The sequence below is a fragment of the Astatotilapia calliptera genome, chromosome 14 (genome assembly GCF_900246225.1).
Source record: "Astatotilapia calliptera chromosome 14, fAstCal1.2, whole genome shotgun sequence".
Taxonomy (NCBI): Eukaryota; Metazoa; Chordata; class Actinopteri; order Cichliformes; family Cichlidae; genus Astatotilapia; species Astatotilapia calliptera.
Window position 1 is genome coordinate 8,488,785 of NC_039315.1, and position 10,639 is coordinate 8,499,423.

General features: G+C 40.6%; 1 protein-coding gene across 1 annotated transcript; it reads left to right on the forward strand.

The window, feature by feature from the left end:
* Window positions 1-1,396: 1,396 nt before the first annotated feature.
* fhdc4 (FH2 domain containing 4) lies at window positions 1,397-8,101 on the forward strand. The gene is made up of 12 exons (XM_026193489.1): window positions 1,397-1,590; window positions 1,990-2,524; window positions 3,399-3,460; window positions 4,141-4,243; window positions 4,364-4,449; window positions 4,531-4,631; window positions 4,730-4,800; window positions 4,892-4,999; window positions 5,095-5,165; window positions 5,277-5,394; window positions 5,479-5,643; window positions 5,735-8,101. The coding sequence occupies exons 2-12, from the start codon at window positions 2,183-2,185 to the stop codon at window positions 6,971-6,973; spliced, it is 2,466 nt and encodes an 821-aa protein (XP_026049274.1). The 5' UTR covers window positions 1,397-1,590; window positions 1,990-2,182; the 3' UTR covers window positions 6,974-8,101.
* The last annotated feature ends 2,538 nt before the right edge of the window (window positions 8,102-10,639 follow it).

The window sequence follows — 10,639 nt, forward strand, 5'->3', positions numbered from 1 at the left end:
TACACCTGTGAGCATGGACGCGCTTGTTTTTTTAAAAGGTTCCTTCATGTAATGATCTGCTAGAGGGTGTGGGGGGGCCACAGCCCCGTCCTCCAGGGCATGAAGCAGGTATGGAGGAGATCAAAACTCCAGACATCCAGAGGCCCCCAGAACACAAGAGACCAAGGAAGACTAACAGAGGGGCAGCCGCGCCACTGTCCCAGAAAGAGCTGAGGAGAGTCCCAGATGAGGGCTCACCCAGCAGCCGCGGAGCAGAAGCCAGGGGGAGTTGCAGTGACGCGCCCGTGAGCTCCGCCGGCAGCCAGCTGTGCCTGAGTGACCGAGCCCCAGGCCGAGAGGCCGGGGGCACCCCACCTCCGAAGTGGCCCGAGCAAGCCCCAGGCTCCAGGCCCCGATAAGCGGCCGCCAAGGAGTGAGCCGGTGTGTACCTGGACGCCCACCCCCAGACACAAAGAACCACCAACGCACCGATGTCTGAGGGAGTCCGCCACTGGCAGGGGAAGTGGTGGTGGGGGGAGATAGGCCTCCAAACCTTGCAGTCCTGTTTTATTAATGGTACTGAAGTTTTTAAGTACCGAGTCCCCAGCTCAGGGGTCCGATTGCGTTGTACGGATTTCCTTATATGGTCATCAGAGCTCAAACTGAGGCATGTATTCGAGGGCGAAATCCTGTGGGATTTTGATAAATATACACCACGTAGAAAAAACAGTCGACTTAATTTGTATTAGTGGTGTTAAATGTACTCTATTACACAAAAACAAATACACATTCTGGGCTTGTGACTGGTGAGCAATCCGTTATCGTTATCTGATAACGAGCATCTACGGAGCAAGGTTCAAGCTGTTTACCAAGAAGAAATGTTGGTGCTGGTCTCGGTCAAAATATGTACAGACAAATGTGAGAATTTAAGTTTTTCTTGTGCATTAAAATGTGAAATTATGCTAAAAAAAAATGGAGTGGGGGGGGGGGGGGGGGGGGGTGGTTGCGACTCCATCAAAGCGGCGAGTTATGTTTGCGGAAGTCAAACGACACGCAGCCAATCAGAGCTGGACTTATTATACCGCTTACCTTTGTGAGAGAACTCCCATAATATAGAGTTAAAGCCTGAATATTAGTTGAAAATTAATATATATAATGAATTCAAATCAATGACGGTCTCACCGCAGGAATATTTACTAAAGTATATAACATTTAATTTATTTTTAATTAAGTTGATAATGTATTTATTACATTTTAAATATGTTCAATGGGTTTTCTCTCTGAGTCAGAATATTTGTCATTCTAGTTGACCGCTTACTCACGCAACTCATTGACAGATGGATAGAAACGCAGCGCCTCCCCAAACTCCAAAGGGAAAAGAAAGAGAGAGAGAGAGAAAGAAATAAGCCAATCCCAGAGTGCCTGGGAAGGTGTGGGCTGTCATGGATTTTAAGTGAGTTCACCTGGGCGTGTCATTTACACACAGGTAGTTTCGACACTCTATCCAGGCTGATGTCACTCTTTACTTTTGAAATTTCAGCAAGAGGGCCATAAGAAAAGAAACAAAAAGGGAAGCGGAGTAATGGGACTTGTGCTGAGTCCAACACAAAGGTGAGTTGACTTTTCATTTCTTACTCTCTGGTCTTTAACTAAAAATAATGCTAAGTGTTTGAACAAACATTGGTTTTAGTAGTTTACCGATCACGGTGGACAAGCATAGCTCTGTACTGGATAAAACACCAGGAGCGTTTAGATCTCCTAAAGTGACTGTTATGGCAGATTTAAAGTAGCCTCTATGCGTTTCCAAAGTGGATCATGAATTATTATAGTGTTTGCACAAGTTTCAGGAAACTTTTTATGAAAATAATCGGCGGCATCACTCCCATAATTAATCTTATGTACAGTAAAGAAAGTAAATTCTGTACTCTGTGCTAAACAAAGCTGCTCACTGTTGTAGAGTGTATGAAGATCTGTAGCTTATGTGTCCCCACCCTGCTTTGTTTCTTTCAGTCGGAATGCATCATCCTAACTGACAACACTTTGAACAAGTCACTCCAGGACTGACTCTTGCACCGCATTCCTGTAAAAACGACCAGAATCGCTTCTACATTCACTGCATTCCAATATATGCTGAAATTCAGCTTTTATGCATGAATATGAGTGTGGATGCATTCAAAACCTGCTGAGAGGTTCTTATTAAAAGATGCAGCCAGGAGGTCCTCCTGCACCCCCACCTCCACCCCCACCACCTCCACTTCCTCCGCCACCACCTCCTCCACCTCCATCCCTACATGGCCTGGGTCCAATTTCAAGGTTGGAGCGCCGGCGCTCCAAGATGCGCAACTTCAACTGGGAGACCCTACCCAAACACACAGTTATAGGAAAGCACAACATCTGGACAGCAGATAAGACTGATGGGGAATATGAACTGGACACTGATCATATGGAGGAGCTGTTCAGCCACAAGCAGGCCCAGCAGCAAATCAAAGCTCTGAACCGTCAGAGTCTGAGGGGCCTGCCAAGTTCTGCCACAGCAGGGGAAATGGTGAGTGCAGCTAGCCAGGCTATAAATGTGTCACTATCACCCGTTCATGTAGTGGAACTTTGACCCCCAAGGTTTGTACAATAGATTGAAAGCTTTTATATTCTTTCCTGTTTATTGCTGAGGTATGGAAGCAAGTTCTTTTGACCTGAATTAACACCCCCCCCCCCCAAGCTTACATATAAGAAAAAACAGACGTCCCTGCAATGTTTTCCTCTCCTAACATTTAAAACCAGAGTGACCGAAGTGGTGATTTTATGAACTGGGAATATAGTGATACTATAGGAACTTTATTACCCTTTATGTGAAACTTAAAATTGCAATTTACATTTGCTTATTTTACAATTTACATTTTATAGGCCCAACTTTGCAATATATAAATACAACAAATGACAACAATAGTATAATGTTTCTGTCAGAAACATTATGTAATGATGTAAAATCACTCAGTACAAGGGTGGAGTATTATTATTTTCATTTGTTTGCTGAAGGAAGGTCTAATTGTGTTCTCACTGACATCACTCTGTTGTCCATGCTCTGTATTTAAGCTACCGTCCCTAATAAACACCACTAGGCACATTTACTTAATGAAGTGTAGATCAATCATGATTTGACTAACAACACATTTTAACTTTTTACTTTGACCTTTCACCTAGAATTTTGTAAGAGAAATGGTGAAAAGGTGCAAAAACTGCATCTTTGCCTGGAATGTTCAATACAATCAACTCAAAGAATTCTTAACCTTTGGATTCGACTGTCTCTTTGGAAAGTTGAGATGTCTGTGATACGAAAGACAGAGCTCAAGTCAACAATGAAACCGTTTTAGCAGCTAACAAGCAGATTTTAATCCGGTCTCTGTTCTCCTTTCCCCTCCCAGATTTCTGTCCTCAGCTCCAAGAGGAGCATGAACATTGGAATTTTCCTAAAGCAATTCAAGCGGTGAGTCAGTGGTAGCACTGTGAAGGTGTGAGTATTTTGCACAATAATCTTTCCATGTTACACTGTACTGAGGACAAGGTGAGGCAGGCATATTTGTATGCAATAAGACTGCATCATACTCACAAAATCTCTGAAAGCCGACATGTCCTGGCAGGTCTGATCTATACTAGACTGTTCTACAGCTCTAACAGGTTATCTCCCTGATGTAACTTACAGATACACTTTTGCGAGGTATTGTAAATCTATTGCCTAAAGCTAGTTGTCATAAACAACAGATCTTAAAAGGAATGAAAACAATCCTGTTACTGTTAACATCCGTAAAATGTTTGTGATCAAACTACTGTGTCACCAGCAAAACAAGAGAACAACATATGGATACATTAATCTAACTACTTTTTTCTTTCTCATGCTGTTACCAAATATGTTTTTCTGCAATCTGAGCACATTTCCATTCCATCATTTTCATGTCCTGCACAGCATGTATTTTTCTGAGGGTTGAAATAAAGTGATTAGAGCAGGTAGAGGCTTGTATGTGTCAGCAGCTTTTTTTTTTTTCAAGTTTTTTTTACCAGGCATAGAAAAGTGTGATATGAAAGCAGACACTCAGAACTAATGAGATATTTCAAAGCAACAGTAAAAACATAATTAAAGATAACTGATTCGCTTGACCTCTATTACAGGTCTATAAAGGACATGATTGAGGATATCAAATCAGGAAATGGCCTGGGCTTTGGTACTGGAAAACTGCAGGAATTATGCAAGATGCTTCCGGATGAAGGGGAGGTACTGTAGTTGCTTTTTGTTTTTGTTTTTTTAAACATGTCTATTGCGTCATGTGATTCTAAACCTTTGTTTATTTACTTTGCAAATACATAATCAGATTTTCTGATTTCACAAATGCAGGTAAAGCAGCTGGTTAATTTCAAAGGTGACATGTCTGCTCTCCCTGAAGCAGATCAATTTATGTTACTGTTGGTCAAGATCCCCAGGTAAGCCACCTGAGTGTAATTCAATGAAAATCACATGTTAAATGTCAGTGGTGATAATGATGGAAACGTTTTGTCTTTTAGCTATGAAGAGCGTTTGAGCTGCTTGGTGCTGAAGGAGGAATTTTTTCCCCTTATGGATGAAGTAAAAGAATTCATCTGTACTTTGACCACTGCTGGAAGGGGTAATGTCTGCATTCCTTGAGTTTGAAACATGAGACCCATTAAAGCAGAGTTGTACGCCCATTTGGAGTTGGAGTTAACAATATATGTTTTCTTTTAGAGCTGCTAGATTGCGATAATCTTCATGCTGTCATTCGCCTGGTCCTTAAGACTGGAAATTACATGAATGCTGTGAGTATATAATGATTGTGTTTGTGGAGTCTTGGATGACTTTTCTTTGTATTTATATTTGTTTGATCTAAATATGTTTATCTGATCATAGGGCGGCTACGCGGGCAATGCAGTTGGCTTCAAAATGTCTTCTCTGTTGAAACTAGTGGATACCAAAGCAAACAAACCTGGAATGAATCTTATGCACTATGTTGTGATGGCAAGTGGCTTTTACTTGTTTGAGAAGTCTGTGTTTCTCACCTTAAGATGAAGTTGCATAATTAGATTTTCAACAAACTTTCTAATTGATCACAGCAAGCTCAGAAGGTGGACACAGCACTGCTTAAATTTCCAGAACAGCTCAAACACATTGAAGCTGCAGCAAGGTAAGCAATACCTTTTTAAAAGCCATATAGGAGTGTCTTGTATGGCTTTTTTCTTCTTGTATTGCTGTATCATCAGAATAAGAGAAGAAATGCTTTCAAAAATTCTTTTAGAATACATCAAGGTGACATTGAAGGGGAGTATCGAAAGCAAATAAAGAAAGTGCAAGATGCCAATGCAAACACTTTAAAGCAGGAAGACCTAAAGGCACAGATGGAGGATTTTCTAATGGTGGGTGATTTGTTACTTGGTCCAGTTTGTGTGAATTTTAATAGAGAGTATATGCTCTAATGTTTTGGTTTTGGCTCCAATTAGGAAGCGGAGGTTTGCTTGAAAGAAGTAGAAACTGATCTTCAGGAGTTGCAGTCTGTAAGTGACAGAGTGGCACAGTACTTCTGTGAGGATGCCAAGAATTTTAAACTGGAAGAGTGTTGCTCCATTTTCAACTCCTTTTGTGAAAGATTTTTGCGAGCTATACAGGTAATATACGCGCTATATGTGCTGGCATATTCCTATACTGAGATAAAAGAAAAATTAAAGGGTTTGAACTGGGATTTTTTTTTTCCTGCAGGAAAACAAAGCTAGAGAGACTGCAGAGGTGAAACGGAGACACAGAGACAGACTGGAAATTGCAGCCAAGCGGAGATCCACAGCTACCTGCTCCAGTAGAGATAAGGAAATGGATAGTGTTGCATTAGAATCTGTGCTACAAAACTTTGTCATCAAACGTGGTTCTAGGAGAAGAGCAGAAAAGCCCTCATCGACTCGTGGAAGCCCAACTAATGGTAGTCCCAATAACGGGAGCTTTTCAGAAATTACTTCTCAGGAAACCCTTCCCCCAGTAAATCAAAAGATTCAAGCCTCAGTTAGAGCTAAGGACATGGGCAGAAAAGAGTGGAGTTCAGCAGTTGAACTCACTGCGAACTTACGGAACTCGCACAAAGCCCAGTCAGACATCGAGGACACAATGGCAGAGAGTGAAAATTCTAATGAAGAAGAGATGAAAACTTCCAAAGAAGAGGACTCTAGAGGACTTAGGAACCCTTTCAAAAGGACTGTTAGACTTATGACCACAGTTAGATCTTTTGATGATAATGAGGAAGATCTGCAAGATAATAATGAGGAGGAGGCCCAACAGCTGCGTGAAGCATCTAAAAAAGTTTTGCGTTTTCAGAACAGCCGTGGCAGCGTCTCATCTGGGGACTACTCTCTGGAAAATCAGAAGTCTCCTCCTCCAAATGCGCCCATACGCCGTCAGCGCACATTTGATGAGGAGGCGGATAGGTATCCTGATGACCCCAGCAATGAGGATTTGCTTCAAGTTTTGCTCAAACCTCAACCTTCCCCTAAACGTAACCTTGGACGCCGCCATACGCTGCCTACTAAAGTCCCAAAAACCGAGGCAGGGGAAAGTAATCGGTGGACTGAACTGCCCGTCAGAACTCCAAATCATGTGGCTAAAGAAAAAGGGACGATGCCAGAGCGAGAGGGCGCCGGACACCCTCCCTCCAAACCAGTGTTTGATTATACTGACATTTCTCACAACTTAAAACAATCAGGTGCTGAAGACACAAATGACACATCAGCAGAAAACACAATCAAGCCACCTGTTTCCTCAGCTCCTGTCATGCAGCCCACAGACAACGATGTACAGATAACTAGTGACACTGTTCCAGCAAGCAGCAAGCCTGTGGTGTTCAAAACTGAGACCACTGGACTATTTTTTAGTTTTTTAAAACGCCTCGGCGATATGAGCAAACTACAGAGCAGCAAGGACACTGTAAATAAGCCCACAGGCTCTGGTGTTTAGCCTTTGGGATATATTTTTACATGTATAAAAGATAATTTATCTAATTTAATGTTAATTGCAATTAATTCATGATGACAACAAAGTGTTAAGATTGTTCTATTTTGGTAGTTTTTCCTAAATTGTGAATATATTCAAGAAAGCTTTAAGCAAGTGAGGAAGGTTTCTTTGTTTAGGAGAAGGCATTTTGTATGTTGTACCACTAGATGGCAAAATATAGTTGGCTTAAAGTGGAGGTTTTCTGGTTGATGTAGAAAGATGGGCACATTCATTGTATTTGCATCTATATCCATATCCAATAAGACTATTTTGACTAAACTGTTCTCAAAAATGGGATAAATGGTTTAATGCCTACAGTGTGTGAACTTTGGAAGGATTGACGTGCAAAACGTGCAGAAGGTACTGAGAAGGTGGAGAGAGACAGAAAGAGAGAGAGGGAGACACACCAATGACTGTTTTCTAGTCATTGAGAGAGAGAGAGAGAGAGAGAGAGAATAAAATGGCTCAGAGGCTGTATTTAAATCCTGGTTAGATGTTTTTGTTTTTAAACTACGCGTGCTTGTAATGCATGCTTAAATACAGTATTTCCTTTTTTTGTTTTGGTTTTTAACTGCGTATATTTGTATTGCTCTGTTTTCAACTCTTTTTGTGAAACATTCTTGTAATTCTTTTTTTTCCACATTATCACAGAAGCATGTCAAAAATGCAGAAGAGTGTGGTTGCTTTGAGGGTCTTACTCAATTCAGCCATTGTTTGATCTTAAATAGGTCAGTGTTACAAAGGCAGCCTGTATTTGAGCAGAGCTGAACTATGAAAAGTCCAAATGAAGGGCGTTGATCCCAAATTAACTTAAGACATCACCACAGGTGAAGGCCCAGTACCTGGTGGCTGACAATGGTGGTACATTTCACTTATGGAAGACCCTCAGTACTTTCATTTTGTGGGAGCAGAGGCATTGGGTCAAAGAGGCCACAGCTTGTACCATAACATTAGACCTTGTTTATTCAACTACCGGCAACCAGTGCTCTGCAGTTGATGCCAGAGTTGCATTAATTAGGTTTTTGGTACTCTGTCAGGCTGTCTGACTTGAAATAATGAAGTAATAAAAACAGCCTCTTCTATATACACAGACTGGTGTATTTCAAATGTTTTTGTTTTTTATAATTCTCTATGATAAAATATTTATAAGGCTAGCATGCATGGATATGGTAAAGGGTCAGTGATAAATATGTTTCAGTACAAGACTCAAACCAGGCAACTATATTTATACTCCATTTATGTTTACAAACAAATAATCAATAGCAATTCAGAATGCTTATCTGCTCAAGCCCTTATAAGCTTGTGTTTGGGTATATAATAACAATCTGAAATGGACAGCTAACCTTTGATCACATTAAGTCCATATGTGTTTAGACAATGGCAACATTTTTGTAATTTCGCCTCTCACAGCACTAGTTGTAGATTTTAAATCAAAGAGCTTGATTTAAAGCGTGAGCTTGAACCGCTTTTGAATTTAAGCATTTTTTTTAACAAAAATAGTCCCTCATTTTCACCAAAAGGACTGAAAGCACATGGTAGTCAGCTAGATTTTTCCCTTTTCTAATAAAGCCTTTCCCAACATCTAAGCTAGTCAAAAAACTCTCATTGAGGTAGGCGTACTATTGTCAAAGTCTGTCATTAGATGCCTTCAAAGATACAAAAACAGGGAATTTACAACAAGAACAAAAGACCAAACTGGATTTCTTTAGAAAACAAAAGTGCCTGCAGATTTCTGAAGAGCAAAAATCTCTGGACAGAATCACCATGAACCAGAACAGTAAGGAAAGTGTGTAGAGAAATAGAGAAACGGCTCAAAATTCCAAAAAATTCCACATTACTTGTCAAGTAAACAGTAAATGTAATGTTATGGCATTGGCGTGTATGGTTGCCTAATTGGGTCACTAGTGTTTAATGATGATGTGCCTGCTGATACAAGCAGCAGGATGAGTTTTGAAGTGTACATGGCTATATTCTCATTTTCAGCCACATGCTCCACAACTGATCAGACTGTGCTTCCCAGGGCAAATGGGCAAATCATTTTGCAAGACCCCAGAGTTTCTCAAGGCAAAGGCATGAGAGATTCTTCATCAGGCAAGTCAGTCATCTGATCTCAACACAACAGAGCTTTTCAGTTGTTAAATAACAAACTGAAAACAGACAGACCCACAAACAAGCATCAACTGAAGGCAGCTGCATTAAAGGCTTCTCAAGGGAGAAAATGCAGCATTTGGTGATGTTCATGGATTCTAGACTTCAGTCGGCCATTGACTGTAAATGATTTTCATCATCATTTTCATGAAAAACAATCCCTATTTAAACTTCTTATGCTGAACAGTGAAAAGGTCATAAAAACAGCGTCTGATGTGAAGAGCGGCTGCACGGATAGATCTCTATTTATTATGCATTGAACCTGCTTTAAAGTTCTAGTGCAGTAATGGCTGTGTGATGGCTGGCTGCCTTGTTATTGTTGTTTTCATTGTTACATCATCCCTTCAAAGGGGAAGTCATGCTGTTTATCATTTGACGGCATAATATTGACCTAGATTTCTCTAAGTCAGTCATAAACAAATAAAAATACAGATCAGTTCAATGAAAATAAATGATTATTTATTTAAATGTTTGTAATAGATTACTTTAGGGTTGTGTTATTTTTTGTTGAATTATCTATTTTAAACCATGTTGAGAAAAGCACTGTCAGTGTTGTCAGTCTGACCTACATTATGTATATCTGTTATAGTCACTGCTGCTGCCAGACTGCTGCAGCCATCTTGACTCAACTGGAAGCAGTCTCCATGGCAACTCCACCTTGCAGAATAAAACCAAGAGACAATTGTTTGCCCCTCACCCCCAAGCCCCACCCCCCAACAAACTCCTTATAGCCTGCAACACAACAGCCACCTAACACTGACGGCCTTCAGCATTTTATTATACAGTGACATCATTTTGTATTCAAAATTCTCAACCTGCATGAACACATACTCTCATTTCAAATAATCCCCCAAAGTGAAAGCTGTTGAATTCACTAGCAAAAAGCCAGAGTCTTTCTTTGTTCTCAAAAGCCTCTTCTAAGTGAAAACACACAGCATATCCCATTACATATTCCATACTCTACCACCACCTGGCCTCTAGAGTGCTGTATTACTAAAACTAGCAGGACTCCTATTATTAAATGAACACACCTATCCCCTTCCATTCTCTAAAAAACAAACAAAAACAAATCAAAAAACCTCGTCAGCTTTCGAGCAACATGCTCTTTATAATAATTAGCATTTTACATGTTTAGCGATTTTTACAAAAGTCTCTGGAAGGAAGGTTTAGGGAAATGTAATATAATTAAATCACTATATTGCCGTCAGTTTTGTGCTTTTTCGTTTTACTCTGATCGTTTTTGTGTTTACATCCCCAAAATTCAAAGGGTAAAGAAATAAACGTTGTGCTTTTAAAGGAAATGGGTGGTACCCAAGGAAGCCAAACCCCTTTGCAGTAGTCAGATTTATCCCTCAGTCAGTTCTCCAGATTTTCCACGTCTTTTGCATATCCCCTGCCTCCTCCATATGCTATTGGGTTCTTTAACTCCTCCCATTAGCCCTCTGACCAATCCTGCGCATAAACCACTCCCCTAATCTCCTC

Bases quoted from the DNA above. Each gene is read 5' to 3' on its own strand.
- fhdc4 (XM_026193489.1), top strand. From the start codon at position 2,183: ATGCAGCCAGGAGGTCCTCCTGCACCCCCACCTCCACCCCCACCACCT. The intron at 4,801-4,891 runs GTGAGTATATAA...ATCTGATCATAG, and splicing joins CTGGAAATTACATGAATGCT to GGCGGCTACGCGGGCAATGC. The intron at 5,000-5,094 runs GCAAGTGGCTTT...AATTGATCACAG, and splicing joins TTATGCACTATGTTGTGATG to CAAGCTCAGAAGGTGGACAC.